At 40.9% G+C, this 16,242-nt stretch overlaps 3 protein-coding genes and 1 non-coding gene across 6 annotated transcripts; 3 read left to right on the top strand and 1 right to left on the bottom strand.

Moving 5' to 3' along the window:
• The first annotated feature begins 1,162 nt into the window (after nt 1–1,162).
• LOC108118340 (CD109 antigen) lies at nt 1,163–9,262 on the top strand. The gene is made up of 15 exons (XM_017230974.2): nt 1,163–1,565; nt 3,995–4,172; nt 4,227–4,705; nt 4,781–5,111; nt 5,167–5,450; nt 5,512–5,623; nt 5,682–5,828; nt 5,884–6,559; nt 6,619–6,750; nt 6,811–7,229; nt 7,286–7,633; nt 7,694–7,871; nt 7,927–8,282; nt 8,344–8,800; nt 8,860–9,262. Exons 1-15 carry the CDS (start codon nt 1,480–1,482, stop codon nt 9,078–9,080), a joined length of 4,404 nt encoding a protein of 1,467 aa, XP_017086463.2. The 5' UTR covers nt 1,163–1,479; the 3' UTR covers nt 9,081–9,262.
• Nucleotides 9,263–9,478: 216 nt separating this feature from the next.
• On the top strand, nt 9,479–12,390 carry LOC108118319 (sodium- and chloride-dependent glycine transporter 1). Of its 3 annotated transcripts, none has more exons than XM_017230936.1 (9): nt 9,479–9,706; nt 10,204–10,499; nt 10,565–10,620; nt 10,737–10,857; nt 10,913–11,246; nt 11,304–11,455; nt 11,527–11,655; nt 11,713–11,913; nt 11,988–12,390. In XM_017230936.1, exons 1-9 carry the CDS (start codon nt 9,532–9,534, stop codon nt 12,288–12,290), a joined length of 1,767 nt encoding a protein of 588 aa, XP_017086425.1. In that variant the 5' UTR covers nt 9,479–9,531; the 3' UTR covers nt 12,291–12,390. The 3 variants fall into 3 exon arrangements, with proteins under 3 accessions (XP_017086425.1, XP_017086424.1, XP_017086426.1); XM_017230935.2 differs by having other exon boundaries at nt 10,734–10,857; XM_017230937.2 differs by lacking the exons at nt 11,527–11,655; nt 11,713–11,913; nt 11,988–12,390 and having other exon boundaries at nt 10,734–10,857; nt 11,309–11,445.
• On the top strand, nt 9,928–10,133 carry Trnay-gua. The gene is made up of 2 exons: nt 9,928–9,964; nt 10,098–10,133. It is a non-coding gene; the product is annotated as a tRNA-Tyr (tRNA).
• LOC108118321 (sodium- and chloride-dependent neutral and basic amino acid transporter B(0+)-like) lies at nt 12,288–15,773 on the bottom strand. The gene is made up of 9 exons (XM_017230938.1): nt 15,613–15,773; nt 15,244–15,375; nt 15,026–15,186; nt 14,863–14,963; nt 13,817–14,268; nt 13,575–13,714; nt 13,344–13,472; nt 13,063–13,269; nt 12,288–13,004 (listed from the first exon to the last, which is right to left on the bottom strand). Exons 1-9 carry the CDS (start codon nt 15,728–15,730, stop codon nt 12,708–12,710), a joined length of 1,737 nt encoding a protein of 578 aa, XP_017086427.1. The 5' UTR covers nt 15,731–15,773; the 3' UTR covers nt 12,288–12,707.
• Between the last annotated feature and the right edge of the window lie 469 nt (nt 15,774–16,242).

Here is a 16,242-nt window from a genome sequence, read left to right as displayed (position 1 = left end):
GTGTTTTAAGCCCTGCAAGTTTGTCAATACGAAAATTAACAAGAATCTGTAACAATTCTTAAATGGGCCATTTAAAAAAATTAATAATCACTCTTTAGGTGCCTAAAAAAAACATATTTAAAACCTGCACAAAGATCTTTTTTTATAGTTAAGTTTTTATACTTTAAAACCATTTTAGATAATGAAAACCATAAGTGTCCTCATTTAAAAATCATTTCATTGAATTTCTTAGAATATGACATTGATTAGACTTCATAGACGTGATTATACTTCTTTACTTTATTTTAACTCAAACAAGAAAGTAAGGCTCAAGGCCTTCTTGCTGCAAATATAGTAGTAATTGCAGAGGGAAACCTAACTAAGAATGTTACTACTAAAATAAAAAAATTCTTCATAAATATTATTGCAAAACAATAGAAATTGCCATTCAAAAAAGTAACACTTTGTTTCTTTTAAATTTGAATAGCTTTTCCTCTTCAGTAACGATGAAAATTCAACGACAGTCCCAACTTATTCTGGATTAGCATACCCAGGCTAATGACTCATCTTAAGACAATTCTTATAAGCATTGAGTTGATTAATTAATCTTTATTTAAATAAAGTTTGTATGTACTCTTTTTGTTATTCATGAGCTTATCAACAAATTTATATATTAATAATAATAAATGGAGCACTTTTTAAGAAGCCTGTATTTGAATGCCATTATTTCTGATGGGTGAGAGACTTCGCTTAGCGCTGAACAGAACCCATACGAATGAAGAGCTTTTAAGCCTTTGAATTTAGCTGAATCTAAAACAATATTTGAAATTAAAATTTTTTTCTTAAAAATAAAGAAAACTTTTCAACGCATCTACAATTATTTACTTTCCTAATCTACTCTGATATACTATACTATTAACATCATTTATTTTAATAGATCCATCTGTGGGTAAAACCATGCACTAAGAATGAGTTCCAACTGGAAGTAACGGTAATGTACAAATTCATATTTTAAACTTCGGAGTAACTTTTTAAGCTATGTTCTGATTACATATTTGGCCCCACTGTGCATCCCTAACATTTATTTGTTTTCATTATTGCTAAGCTTATTGCGCCAACCACGCTGAGAATTCGAACATTGCAAGAGCGATCGGCGGCTTGAGAAATCAGTTGGCTGCGAGCTTTCAAGCGGACAACAGGTGATCGCGAGCGTTCCGCGGCAAAGGTAAAAATCGCGCAGAAGGGGAGGCGAGTAAAGTCGCTACAAAAACGCGCACTTCGTCTTGGGCAATCGACGGTGCTTTTGGTGCTGCTGCAATCGCGAGTGAGACAGTGATATAAACAGTGGGAGTGCGAGAGAGCGAGAGCAAAGCGCCTGCCCACGGCAATAAAGTTCGACTTGATTTTTGTTTTAATATGTGATGCCAATACACAATTCGACAATCGAGAAAACGTGTTTACACTTAATTTTGCTAACGCGATTCAAAGAAAAGTAAAAAAATGCGCCTCCAGGCAGCGGACATGGGAGCTATACCAGTGGTAATCTTAGTCACCGCTTGTTTGTTCTATCAAACATCGGCTCAGGGGTTAGTATAACACACACACACACACACCCTCCATTCCCACCTCTACAGGTGACACATCAAACAAACAAACGAAAAATGGATATATTTTAAAATGCCGCGTAAAGAAATGACATCACTCCAATCGACTCCAGATGAAGTCAGGGAAACAAATGACTTAGACGGGGAACTCGAGAGTTCAGTGTGAATTTCGGGACGATGCCGCCACGCAAATATGTTATTAACAACATGTAATCAAGAAATTAGCCCTGGGTTTTATTACTGTCATAATAAGCTGACAAGATGGAAACCATTCGGGAGATGAAATAATCCGAAGCCAACGCGATTTTTGGAGGCGAATTTTAAACTGCCTACGCGTATTCAACTTGTTAGGGTGATGCAAGGTGGCAAGATGCTAAAAAGGAGATGCATTTCGATAAAAAAAACTAAATAGCTGGATTGCTCAATGGGTTTAGAGTTTGGAAATCAATTTTATCTGAAAATTAATTAATTTAACTAATTAAAATTGTTCTTTCAAAATCAGTTAAAAGTTTGCCCAAATATATGTATGTATATATAAAATATAAAATGGACTCATACATTAAATCTCAGTAAATCCTTTAAAATATTTATCATAGATTTTCTATTAAATAAAATACTTCTAGTCCAACTCAGCTTTAATGCTAATAAAAAACTATCTGAGACAAATATTTGTGTCATTTTAAACAGAATCATTGCCTTACTTGCTCGATTCACCCTGATGCTGCTAGTTGAGGTGACACATAAACATGGATCGCTACTTGTGTACTCATTTCCGATGGCTCACCTTGAAGGCTGACCGGTCGAGGCGATCTTATAATCACTTTGCGAATTTATTAAGCTATGTATGTACAAGTCCACCAAGAACGGTGACTGATCGAGTAATGGCGAGCAATAATTCCACTGGAGGCGTCTACTTCTGGTGCTTTCCACCTTTTTCTTCTGGTATTCATGATCTGTCATTGAGTTGGCTCGATGTTCAATCTGCCACCATATATGGGGCACTCATTCAAGGCTTGATTTCGCCAGCTCATGTGGGTGAATATCAATCAGTTGAACCCGAATCCGAATCCAAACCCGGATAGGATAGAAGCAGATTGGCTATGAAACTCAGCTAGTTACATTCGCTTAACACCCCATGGCAGAATCAATCAGGTGGAACATCGCGACTGCAACTGGAAACTTGAAGCCTGCATTTTGCGGCCAATTTGAGCAAAAGCGAAATTGTTTTTTGCCGTTTACCTGTGCTGGCTAAAAACCGTTTTGCGAGAGCGACCACCGCCGCCGAGGGAACCTGTTTCTTTTAGGCTAACAAACGTGACATAAACACAAAAGAAAATTTTTGGTGGGAACAGGTTAGACCCGCCAAACTAACCAATTGGAATTAGAACAGGCGGCAAACTGTGAATTACGCACAAAAAGCTGGCACAGTTACGAGGCAGTTTATAAATTTGGCAATTTGGCTATCAACTAAATGAAAACACAGAAGTTTACTACCAAAACAGCAGGGTATAAGTAGAGTCAGAAACGAGTACTGAATGGAAAAGTTGAAAATGAAAAGAAAACATTGCTTAGGCAACATTGTTATTTGAATGCTCTTTTTGGAGATGAAGACCATTAATGTTTATGCTAATATAAATCTTTTGGTATAATATTTTCACTATACACAATAATTTTCATATTAAGATTGTAATTCTCTTAACAAAAACTGGGCTCAGTCATTAGGATCTTTCTTTTTATCAAAAGCTATTAATCCGAGTTTATACCTTTGACTTAGCATATCTTATAGAAAATTCAGACTTTAACATTTAAAAAACAAATAGATTTAAATTAGACAAAATTTGTGTGACTAACAACTGCAATTGTTTGTGTCGGCTGATTCAAAAAGCTTACAGTTTCTGCATTTCGAGGAAGCGACAAAAGAAAACCACAAAAAAATAGTTATAGCTCGAGCCACTCTGCCGTACTTCCCACCGACACAACCACCAACACCACGACCCCGACTATAAACCACCAAATAGCAAACAGCAACCACCGACCTCCTCCAAACATTTCCGACAGATACCGCACCGCAGCGATTGATGCTGACCCGACCGAAGAGTTAAAGTACAATACCCCCTTTGGGGTTGGGGCATTGTCTTCCGTTAGACGCGTGAATGAATAGCGAAGAAAAGATTCAGATAGCATAGCAGCATAGGTGTAATCCACTTATCTGCGAACATTAAATCTGTACCTCTTTTTGTTTGTTTTTGTTCGGCTTTTGGTTTTTTTTCGGTAAATGAGAAATGGCAGCTATCCAAATCTAAAAAATAGGGAAACTTAAACACGAAGATCTTTCATGGTTTTATTAAAGTTATATTTTCTATATTCTTTATAAACTTATTTAAATTTTTCATTTTATGACTTTCCTACAGTCTTTACTCCATCATTGCCCCGAACACAGTGCGACCGAATTCGCAATTCCATGTGGCCGTGAGCTTGCACAATGCACCTGAGTCAGCCACTTTCAAGGTGGGGATACTAGGAAGCACCTATACGGACTTTAAGACCGTAGAGTTACGACCTTTTTCCACACAGCTACTCCACTTTGAGGTAGGTTTAGCTTTTTAGCAAAAGATCTTCTACTTATCTAAGACGACTATCCAGATTCCCGCCCTAAGAACTGACAGATATCGTCTCACGGCTGAAGGCTTCGGTGGTGTTCAGTTCACCAATGAGACTCAGCTGCACTTCGAGTCCAAGCAACATACTGTTCTGGTCCAGACGGACAAGAGCATCTACAAGCCAGGCGATCTGGTCCACTATCGTGTTCTGATCTTGGATGCCAATCTAAAACCTGCTCGTGGCTATGGACGAGTGCATGTGGACATCAAGGATTCGGGTGACAATATCATAAAAAGCTACAAGGACATTCGCCTGACCAATTCGATTTACTCGAACGAACTTCGATTGTCGGATTACCCACGGTTTGGGACCTGGTCCATAGTGGTTGATGTATCTGATCAAGCTCATACACAAACCTTCGAGATACTCGATCACATTCTACCCAAATTCGTGGTGGATATAGATACACCTAAGCATGCTATCTATAAGGATGGCAAAATATCAGCCACTGTCAGGGCGCAGTGAGTATATAGATCTATATCTATATCTATATCTATATCTATATCTATATCTATAAAAATGAGTCTACCCCTTAGCTATGCATTTGGTCATCCAATTGTGGGCGAAGCCACCCTATCCATATATCCCACCTTCTTCGGCTCTCTTCAACCCTTTGTCAATGATCTCATTACCCGAAAAGTTGTCCCCATTGACGGCAGCGCCTACTTTGAGTTCGATATAGAGAACGAGCTCCATCTCAAGCAGGACTATGAAAGGCAGTATCTTTTGGATGCCCTGGTCGAGGAAAAGTCCACTGGATCTGTGCAAAACTATTCCACCGTCTTGACCCTGCACTTGAATCACTATCGTGTCGAGGCTGTCAAGGTGCCCAGTTACTATATCCCTGGTGTGCCTTTTGAAGCTATAGTAAGTACTTACTAAAGAATCTTTCCTTTACATTTTTTAACAACATATTTTCTAGGCTCGTATAGCCCGCAATGATGGCGGTCAACTGAGGGACTTTAATCCGCAGATTACCGCATATTTGACCAATGTCTACGGCAGCAGTGAGATGTATAATCGCACGGCCTATAGTTTGGATGCCAGTGGCGAGATAAAAATGAAGTTTACGGTTCCTATTGGGGATCGGGATGAATACCATTCTATCATTGTCGACTACCAGGGTGTGATTAGTGAGGTGGGAAAGATCCCGAGAAAACATCTGCACAGCAAAAACTATATCACTGCTAAGATCTTGAACGATAGGTGAGTGAGAAGGTCAAATATAAATATAAAGGTCAATATCTAATGGCTTTATACATTTTAGACCCACTGTCAACCAAGAAATTTCTGTGGTGATACGCTCTTTTGAGCCCATTAAGTATTTTATGTATCAAGTGGTCGGGCGTGGGGATATTATTCTGTCTCGCAATGTGGATGTAAGTTTTAAGGTTGTGTTTTTAAAGAGCTTTTTTTAATAACTTCTTACTTCATAAGGTGGCCGATGGAACTTTCCACACAATCAAGTTCCTAGCCTCATTCGCCATGATGCCAAGGGCCAAACTGCTCGTTTATACGGTAGTAAATGGAGAGTTTGTTTACGATGAGCAGGTCATACAGTTGGAAGAAAATCTGCTGAATGCGGTAAAAACACCAAGAAAGCAAGTGAAATTTCCAATTAAAATATTTTCATTTCTAGGTACAAGTTGAGGCTCCAATAAGAGCACCTCCCGGCCAGGATATTGATATAGGCATCAGTACCAAGCCCTACTCTTATGTGGGACTCATGCTGGTGGATCAAAATGCCAATGCCCTGGGAAGTGGGCATGACTTGACCCACAAACGACTGATGGATGCCCTGCGATCATACGAACTGAGCGATGTGAACACTCCAGTGGGATCACCAGGCAAGGAATCTGGTGTGATAACCATGTCCAACACGGATTACTTTGTCGAAAAGGAAGCTGAGAGCAGTCCTGCCTTAGGACGAGACAGTTCCACTGGTCCCGAGGAAGATAAGCTTACCACTGTGAGAAAAACCGACATTGGACCCGCCCACAAGATCGAGGTTAATACCTTGCCTCCAGGCAAAGGGCGATACGCGTTTTCCTACACCCCCAAGCCCTTCTGGCACAATCCAAGGGTCCATGTGATGCGTGATCCTGCGGATACGTGGCTCTTCTTGAACATCTCGGCCAGCAGTGATGGAAGGAACTCCATCCACAGAAGGATTCCCAGTGAAATGACTTCTTGGGTAGTTTCCGCCTTTGCTTTAGATCCTGTTAATGGCCTTGGTTTATCTCCGGCAAATGGTAAAATGGAGGCATACAAGGAGTTCTATATAACTACCGATTTACCCTATTCCATAAGGAGGGGTAAGTCTTACATAGACTTTCGATAAGTCTTAAGAAAATAACACTAAATTGATTTCCAGATGAACTCATTGCCATTCCGTTCGTTGTGCACAACAACAGGGACAGCGATTTGAACGTGGAGGTTACCTTTTACAACTCAGCCCTGGACTTTGATTTCCCCCAGCTAGATCCCAAGGCCACAAACCAGCCAAGTAAGTTATCCTTGATATTTCCAAGTTTTTTAAAATCCTTAAACTTAATGATTCTTACAGAGGTGGAGCTCTACAGGCGTCGATCCCTGCAGGTGCCGGGTAAATCAGCCCGCTCAGTATCCTTTATCGTAACACCAAAGCGAGTTGGTTCTCTGTTGGTCAAGGCAATGGCTGCTTCTTCCCAAGCTGGCGACACAGTGGAGCAAAATCTGCTGGTGGAGCATCCTGGAGCCACGGAACGGGTTAACAGGGGCTTCCTTTTCGAACTGAACTCAAATGCCCAAAATAGGAGGAATGTTACCATTGCGGTTCCACGAAATGCAATTCCAGAATCCACGCGAATCGAGGTGTCAGCCGTTGGAGATCTGATTGGCAGTTTGGTGGGCAATCTGGACAACCTCATCCTCCTGCCAACGGGCTGCGGTGAACAGACCATGGTGAACTTTGTACCCAACTTAATGGTCCTACGCTACCTGGGAGTAAGTTAATATCAGAAAAGTTGTTTTGAAATTATGTTAAAAAATCTTCCTTCCAGCGCCTTCGCCAACTCACTCCAGAAGTGGAACTCCGTGCTACGAACAATCTGGCTGTTGGCTATCAAAGAATTCTCTATTATCGCCATGAGAATGGCGCTTTTAGTGCCTTCGGATTAGATGCCAAGAGGAGCTCCACCTGGCTGACTGCTTATGTGGTTCGTTCCCTCCGACAAGCGGCTCCCTTCACCCAAGTAGATAGCAATGTCCTACAGAAGGCACTAACTTATCTGGGAAGTGTTCAGTCGGCGAATGGCGGGTTCGAAGAGCGTGGCGATGTCTTTGAGAGATTCGGCGATGATGGCATCAGTCTGACCGCCTTTGTGACCTTGGCTCTAATGGAAAATGTGGTAAGTAATAGAGGTGACTAGCAATGAAATAGGAAATATATTATATCATAATTGGTCTAGGATCTCTATCCGGAATACCGGAATAACATCAACAAAGCCCTGGACTTTATCACCAGAGGCTTGGATGGGTCCAACAATCTGCATGCCATGGCCTTGGGCACTTATGTGCTCTCTCGGGCAAATCATAATGCCAAGGCAGCTTTCCTTCAGCGGTTGGACTCGATGGCTACCAACAAGGGTAGGCTAATCCATTTTCAAGAAGGTTATTCATTAATAAAGGGAATTCTATTCAGATGGTCGCAAATGGTGGAATAAGACAGCTCCCGCTGGTGAACAGCAGTCACCCTGGTACAATGCCACCCGGAGTGTCAACATTGAGATCTCCGCTTATGCCGCCTTGGCTCTTTTGGAAAACAACTTGGTGGGCGATGCCCTGCCCGTCTTGAACTGGCTAATGGATCAGCGAAATCCTAAAGGTGGCTTTGTGGCATCTCAGGATACGGTTGTGGGCCTACAAGCGCTCCTCGTGTTTGCCGAACGCTTCTCAAGTCAAGGAAATAATCTCCAAATCGGTTTTCATTATGGAGAAGGTGCCGAAACGATAATTAATGTGAATGCCGAAAACTCACTGGCTCTGCAAACAGTAGAGGTGAGCTTAAATATAGTTTGTCTAACTAATGATAGGATTAATGTTTAATCATCTTTTTTAGCTGCCTAACAACCTCAAAAACCTGAGCGTTTCGGCCACTGGACGTGGCATGGCCTTGGCCCAGGTCAGCTACACTTACAACACGAATGTGACCAGTGCCTGGCCACGATTTGTACTGGATCCCACTGTGAATCGAAACTCCCATGCGGACTACCTTCATCTATCGGCCTGCGCCAGCTTTGTTTCCGTGGCGGGCGAGGATGAACAGCGATCCAATATGGCCGTGATGGAAGTGCAACTGCCCAGTGGCTTTGTCGTGGACAGGGATACACTTCCCACCCTGGAATCGAGTGAGCGTATCAAGAAGGTTGAGACCCAGAACAGGAACACAAAGGTGGTGATATACTTTGATTACCTGGACAGAAGGGAGGTCTGTCCCACGCTGCACGCCTACAAGACGGTCAAGGTCACTAAGCATCGACCTGTAGCTGTGGTCATGTATGACTACTACGACAGCGGTAGGTTTAACGAATTTCAATCTAGATAATAAATTTATATATTTAAAAATCATTTTTAGCTCGTCGGGCTAGGCAGTTCTATAGGGCGCCCAAGTCGAACATCTGCGACATCTGTGAGCACGCCAGCTGCGGTGACCTCTGCGAAAAGGCTGAGAAACGCGCGGCAAAGCGACCTGATGACTACACGGCGGTAGCGGGTCGGAATTCAGGACTTGACCTCCAATCTGTTCCACTCCTATCGGTGGCACTGTTGGTGCTCTTGAAGAGCCTCAGCTGTTAGACGATATTGTTATTGCCACGAAATGTGGAACCAACAAGGAAATCGAAGCTTTAACAAAACCCACTCACATAGTCCCTAAGCTAGCCTAATGAATGCCGTGAACTAAACCTGATCTAAGTACATCTAACGATGCTAAAGTGTTGCCAATAAAGTGTTATAACGTTTACTAAAAACTGAAAAAAGTGTGTGATTTCTAAAATTTATATAAATTTGCAATGTTCTAATTTTACAATTTCTACATTTTAACATTTTACTTTACTTATTTTACACGAAACTCAAGAAGCCGAAACACAAAATATTTCTCGACTGTTCCCCTTGACAGATACACATTTGCTGATTTAAATTTGACAGGGTAGAAGAAACTTTTTAAAAATAGAAAATAGAAATTTTAACACTTTTCACACTAAGTCTAGTTCAGTATGCTAAATTCTAGGCACAACCATAAGTGAAAATGGCTGATAACGCGCCTCCAACAGATCCTTCGCGCAAGGAGAAGCGCATAGAAAGGGACGAGAATCGTGGCCAGTGGAAATCCAACTCGGAGTTCATCCTCTCACTTCTTGGTTATGCCATAGGCATCGGCAATGTGTGGCGCTTTCCCTATCTCTGCTACCGCAGTGGCGGCGGTAAGTACTCGGCTCAACGACCCAGTCACCCACCCACCCACCGTTCAGCAAATCGATGAGTGAGCTCAAGCTCTTGCCGCTCCCAAAATAGCGCACCACTGACGTCAACGGGCGAGACTGGTGCACTGAGAGGCGATGGTTATTTTTAGGCTTTAGCTTTCGCTGAAAGCTGGCAAAGCTCGGGCACTTTTGATGGCCATTTGGCCAGCCGAACAGCGACGCCTTCGATAGCTCAGTTGGTAGAGCGGTGGACTGTAGAGTTTTCTCGATGCTTGGTGATGTTTGGTGATGCGAGCTGAGGCAGGACATTCTGGGCCAAAACAATACCCTGGCTCCCAGATTCCTGATGCCTGCTCTCGTGTCATCAGTTACTTATCCGAGATATGTTGGAATCCATAGGTCGCTGGTTCAAATCCGGCTCGAAGGATACTTCTTTTTTTTTTTGTTCGCTTTTCTTTTGAGAATTTAAGAATTTCTGTCTGTACTCCCCACTTTAGCTGCTTTCCTTATCCCCTATTTGCTGATGGTAATTTTAGCCGGTATTCCCCTATTTTACATGGAGGTTCTGATCGGACAATTTTCTGGCACGGGCTGCACGGGAATGTTTCGGATGACCCCCCTATTAAAGGGGACCGGCATTGCTCAGGTGGTAGTGAACGCTTACTGCGTCTGCTATTACTCAGTAATTATATCCTATCCCATCCGTATGATATCCTACTGCTTTTTCAAGAAGGTGCCTTGGGAGGACTGTAAAAATCCATGGAATACCGACAGATGTGTCGTCGGTGATGCGGTAAGCATTGACATTGATTCACCGGAAGTATCCTTGCCTACATTGCAAACTCAATAAAATCTCAGGTAAGAAAATTTAATCGTTCGGAGGATTTTCAAACTGCCGCCGACCAGTTCTTTCAGTAAGTGTCAATTATTTTTGTTAGTATATTTTATAGTGCGTCCTTAAAATATTAAATATTTTATTAACTAGCCTTTAGGTAAGTAGAGTTTTAATTAAAACCTTCTTTTGCAGCAGGGAAGTGCTGAAAATCTCATCAGGCATTTCCGAAATTGGCGGCATGGTGTGGCAGCAGCTTGTGAGCTTGCTGATCACCTGGATTATTATCTACCTATGCCTGATTCGTGGAATCAAATCGGTATGTCCTGCAGTTCTAGTTCATCTTCATCCTGCCTAACCCCAATCGAAAACAGGTGGGAAAGGTGGTCTACTTCACGGTACCCTTTCCGTATGTACTGCTTTTTATCCTGTTCGTCCGAGGTGTCACATTACCCGGAGCCTGGACGGGAATCAAGTTCTACCTGTATCCCGAGTGGGTTCGCCTTCTGGACCTCAAAGTCTGGGCGGATGCCGCCATTCAGATGTTCTTTGGCCTGGGACCAGGCTGGGGTGGAATAATCAATATGGCCAGTTTCAATAACTTCCGGAACAATCCCAAGTACGACTCGGTTCTCATAGTGTCGATCAATGTGTTTACCAGTGTCTTTGCGGGATTTGTGGTGTTCTCTGTTCTGGGTTTCCTCTCGGGTAAGTGAATTTTCGTATGCGCATATTTGAAAGCCTTCAGAAGTTTTCATTCCAAAGAAAAGTCGGGCATTCCTGTGGATAGGGTGGCTACAGGTGGAGCAGGACTGGCCTTTGTCACCTATCCAGAGGCCATTGCCATGATGCCAGTCCCGCAGCTCTGGTCGCTCATGTTCTTCCTTATGCTCTTTCTCCTGGGTATCGATAGTGTGGTATGTTGAGAATCTTCCACAGATATCAAAATAATGCATTTGGTATTTGCTAAATCTTTCGCCATCCACAGTTTGTCCAACTGGAGGCCATCATGTCATCCATTTTGGATGAGTGGCTCTGGGCGCGTCAGCACAAATACAAACTAACGCTAATTTCTTGCCTAACCTTTTTCGGGCTCTCAACCTTAATGTGCACGAATGTAAGTATTCCCAAAAATAGTTAAGCCGCCTTCTAATTTTCCTTCTACAAATTTAAGGGTGGAATGTATATCCTGCAGCTTTTGGACTGGTACTCCTCGGCGATAGCCGTAATTGTCATTTGTTTGGTGGAGATCATTATGGTGTCCTATATCTATGGCATTAAAAACTTTCTGCTAGATGTCGAGTTTATGCTTGGCAAACGGCCAAGTCTAATGTGGAAAATCTCCTGGCAGATCGTCACTCCCATAATCCTAGTCGTAAGTAAAAAGTTTTTTTATCTATTAAAAAACCTCGAATGAAATGTTTTTTATTAATATAATAATATTTTCAGTTCATTCTCATTACGAGCATCGTGTTTATTCGGTCGGTCACCTACAACAACGTTTCGTACCCGCATTGGGCCATTGCTATCGGCTGGCTCACTTTTGTGTCGTCAGTTATTTGGATACCTCTATATATATTCTATATCATGATCCGGAAGCGAACCTCGATACGCGAAAGCCTGAAGAAACGACTAAAGCCCCTGGATTGGACCCCAGCGGATCCCCAATATAGAGCGGAATACGAGGCCTTTCGGAAGCAGCGTCGAATGCCAGGCTTTATGTCAGAGACAGACATTGAGAGTACCAAATAGGTTTCATTTTTTAATTCACTCATACATTTGTATATTTTAACCATATCACGAGTTCAGAAGAATATTCTCTAGTAAAGCTAATAAAATCCATAGGAAAGTATTTTCAGAATATGCACCGTTCGAGGTAAGGCCGCAAGTTGGAAAAGAAAATCTACAAAAATTATCTTCCATTTTATAATCGTTTGGTCAAATGGTACAGGTGATAAAAGTTTTGGACCATATAAAATATTAATATTCTTGATTAGGATCTAAAGCATGCATATTCTAAAGATTTCGCCTAAAGAAATGTATGTTTTAAGTTGTCGCAAAAACAACATGGTCAGTTTATGGAGACACTTTGCAAAAAAATTGTAAAATTAATAAACACTGTAACGGCTATCAGATTGTCGGAAGTGCGCTTAAAAATGTAATGTGTTTTTAAATTATCACTTCTTCATTCACGTCATCGATAAGCTCAAAAAGTTGGTCGGTCACCTCCGTTTGCCCTACAGCTTCCCCGTAACGCTGGCGGTGCTCCTCCTCAGCCGGATACCAATCTGTGGGTCGACAGGTGCGTCTGAAGCGCTCGCAAAAGGAGCCGCTGTTCTGGTAAACGTAGTAAAATCCATAGGCAGGTATTGCCAGAGCGCATAGCACCAAAAGTATATAGTGAATCGAATGGACCACTACATACGTCTGATAGTGTTCTCGTCTTAAAAACTTTATTCCCGATACCTAGTATGAAAATTAAATTAGCAAGGTAACAAAATCGAATCCTATGTTGGTAACAAACCAAACAACCCAGCAAAATAAACGGAGCAATGAAGCGGAGTGTGAAAACCTTCCAGGAGGCAAACGGCTGCCCCAGCATGAACTTAATATCCCGCTGGAAACGTTCCCGTCCGTAGATCCACAAAACCACCAAAAGAAACAGAAAGTGGAGCACACTGTGTGACACAGTAATACTGTGACTAAACCCCATAACGAACATAATTCCATGCTGAAAATCATAGAAGACAAAATGGTTTATATCACAGTTAATGTTATGTTTTAGATGTTTGATCAAATACTTACATTGACGCTATGGGCACAGGAACAAACTGCCAAGCCTCCAATGAGGCCAAAGGTTACTTCCATTTTTCTCTTTCTAAGTGTTTCAAACTCGTCGAATAAGCTTTGCAGGATAGTAAAGATTTGTGTTGCCTGCAATTGAGAACAATCTTAAGACTAAAAGCAATAAATATTTGAAAAGGAATGATTCTACTCAGAGAAATCCGGTCATATGTTTTACCATTTCAAACTTACCAAAACAATAAGACCAGCCATTAATAACATTGTATAGTAAAGAACAGTCCAAAGGTTCGGCCAACCCACGGAGGATAAAGCAGAAGCACCGCTCAGATAGTACATCCAGTGGGCAATAACAATATGATCTTCAGAAAGTCCTGTAATGAAAAAAGGAATTACTGTAAATCTGAATCAAATCACATTTTTCCCTAATAAATGGTTTCTGTCCGATGCTGCTTCTTATGTCTTGTTGTAGTTACCTTTGTAGTAGTGATCGAGCATACAGTGAAGCATGTCAAACATGATGAAAATTAAGACCTGTCCGATGGAAATAATCCAACTGTACGACATTATGTTGGTCCTGAACCCATTGAAACTGGACAGAGCTATCACACTGCCCCAACCAGCCCCTAATCCAAATACGACCATACCAAATGATCGGCCGATTTCGTATTCCACATAAAGGACTTTGGGAGTCAAATATCTTTCCAGCCCTTTCATGGCTCCTGGGATAAACGAAATTCGCACAAAGCACACCAACAGAAGACACAGTGTTGCAATAACCATATATCGTATGAACTTTCCAAACTTTGCGGTCTCTGAAAACTTATAGAATATAACTGCAATCGTTGCCCAAATGAGAACGCAGAGGCCCACATAATTCCAGTCTACCGGATCGTCGTCTTTTGAGTTGTAAGTGGTAAATTGGTAACTGTCAAAATAAAAAACAAATCAGAAAATATTATTTGATAAATAATAAATTCACCTTAGCATATAATGGTGTAATAGTATGGTGTATTAGTAATAACCTTCGCTGCTGTCACTTTGGACTCTGGTTGTAGTTTCCCTTCAATTTGTCGTATACTCAATATATATAAAACGAGAAGTAAGTAAAAACAACTCAGAACTTTTAGATAGCTTAGTTTTAGTCTTATTAGTTTATGTCTTATCCAATTTTAAAATAATAATTTTGTTAACGCCGATAATATTAACTGCCGCCACCTATTGTCAGAAAATAGCAACTAACCTCGCTGCCCATTTGATAAACTAAATAAATATGAAATCGAGAAAAACAGACAAGAAAGTGTTATATAAGTTATAAATAAAGTAAAATAATATAAAATATTTTATATTTTATATTATATATATAAAGGTAATAAAGTTTAACCAATTTGAAAACGAAATTAAATATGACTCCTTGTGATGTGATTGCACTTTCAATCACTGAAATATCTTGAAATTCTCACTGGATTCAAAAAGTTCTGTTTACTGTGGTATGGACCTTATATAATAGTGTAATACTTACTCAAAGTAGAGACTGGAAGGTACGTTAACATATTTTGAATCATTGGTGTGTGTTGAAGAGTTTATATACGAGTAGCCCGATTCCATTGTTAAATGACATGTCTTTAAGCAACAAGAAAATTGTAATAGTTTTCGATTGAAACTCTCTTAATAACGTTTCTTACAGTAAGTCCTTGAGACTCATTGAACCACGACGATAACCCCTCGCAACTCCAAGGCAGAATGGGTTTAAAGGAGTGCCAGATGTAGAAAAGTGGAACAGAAGCGAACGTGCCGTAGTAAATGAGAAAGATGGTAGTCAGGAAAGGACTCAAATAACCTATGCCTAAAAATCATTATTGAAATAAAACAGAAAACTTATATTCTGGTAAATATTAGTTACCTTTAAAGAAAGGAGCCAGACGTAAGGCGGAGATGAAGCCACTGCTCGAAAACTGGCCCATATAAGAGTGAATGACCAAGACCGGAACCACATAGATAACCATATACACAAAGTATGGCAGCATTCCAACAACTAAAGTTAGCAAATAAAACTTAATTCAAGCATAAAATGTCTAAGATATACATTTAAAACTCTGATTTAACGTGAAACAGAAGTAAAACTTGTTCAGCAAAGACAATATATTATGTATAAGAAGTATTAGTCTAAATTATGCATTATTGGAACAACGCCCCTAAAAAGATAAGGTTAGCACTGAAGCTTAAACCTTGTTAGGTATATAATTTGGTTTTAAAAGTTCCTATAACTTACTGCTCATTTCGCCATACAGATCCGTCTTCAGGACTAGTCCTATGCAGGCAAAAATGAAGTCCGTCGGTTTTTCCCACTGCCCTCGTCCTAAATCGGGAGAAGCTGACTTATGCGCCATCCCATACGAGTTTTTATAAACCTTGTTGCAACCACAATATTAATAATCAAGATAAATTAGGTCACTGTGATCCTATTTTGCAAGCCAATAGAGGTATAAATAGTACAAGCGATCCACGAAAACTAAATTCTATTCCGCTAATAAACCTCTGTTCAGCTCATCCCACTCAAGTGAGATAACTATGTTCTGGTCATAGTTAAAAAATGCATAGTTGCAAATGAAAAGTTACAATGATACACACATCAATATTGCGTTGTGTGTGTGAGATGGGGATAGAGCCAAGGAGATCTTGGAAAAGGAAAAAGCTCTCTCTCTCTCTCTGCAACCGCGCTTTTGCTCTCCATTCGTTCTTTGTGAACTTACTTTCTACTTACTTGCTTCCAGACAACGAGAGCGTGTGCTTGTGAAATAAATATTCTAAACTATAATTGAAGTGATTTATTATTTGGCAAATCGGGCATGAATAATACTTAGGTGTATTTTTCGTTTCAATTAATTCAAGACTAACATTA

This window comes from Drosophila eugracilis, unplaced genomic scaffold (genome assembly GCF_018153835.1).
Source record: "Drosophila eugracilis isolate 14026-0451.02 unplaced genomic scaffold, ASM1815383v1 contig_1197, whole genome shotgun sequence".
Classification (NCBI taxonomy): domain Eukaryota; kingdom Metazoa; phylum Arthropoda; class Insecta; order Diptera; family Drosophilidae; genus Drosophila; species Drosophila eugracilis.
The sequence above is the reverse complement of the archived record's forward strand: the minus strand, read 5'-3'. Positions and strand labels throughout refer to the sequence as shown.

Coding starts and splice junctions, on each gene's coding strand:
- LOC108118321 (XM_017230938.1), bottom strand. CDS start 15,730: ATGGCGCATAAGTCAGCTTCTCCCGATTTAGGACGAGGGCAGTGGGAA. Junction 14,269..14,862: donor CCTTCCAGTCTCTACTTTGA/GTAAGTATTACA, acceptor TTATTTTGACAG/TTACCAATTTACCACTTACA. Junction 13,473..13,574: donor TGGCTGGTCTTATTGTTTTG/GTAAGTTTGAAA, acceptor TCTCAATTGCAG/GCAACACAAATCTTTACTAT.
- LOC108118319 (XM_017230935.2), top strand. CDS start 9,532: ATGGCTGATAACGCGCCTCCAACAGATCCTTCGCGCAAGGAGAAGCGC. Junction 10,500..10,564: donor GATGTGTCGTCGGTGATGCG/GTAAGCATTGAC, acceptor ATAAAATCTCAG/GTAAGAAAATTTAATCGTTC. Junction 11,247..11,303: donor TGTTCTGGGTTTCCTCTCGG/GTAAGTGAATTT, acceptor TTCATTCCAAAG/AAAAGTCGGGCATTCCTGTG.
- LOC108118340 (XM_017230974.2), top strand. CDS start 1,480: ATGCGCCTCCAGGCAGCGGACATGGGAGCTATACCAGTGGTAATCTTA. Junction 4,706..4,780: donor TCAGCCACTGTCAGGGCGCA/GTGAGTATATAG, acceptor TCTACCCCTTAG/CTATGCATTTGGTCATCCAA. Junction 5,112..5,166: donor GTGTGCCTTTTGAAGCTATA/GTAAGTACTTAC, acceptor CATATTTTCTAG/GCTCGTATAGCCCGCAATGA.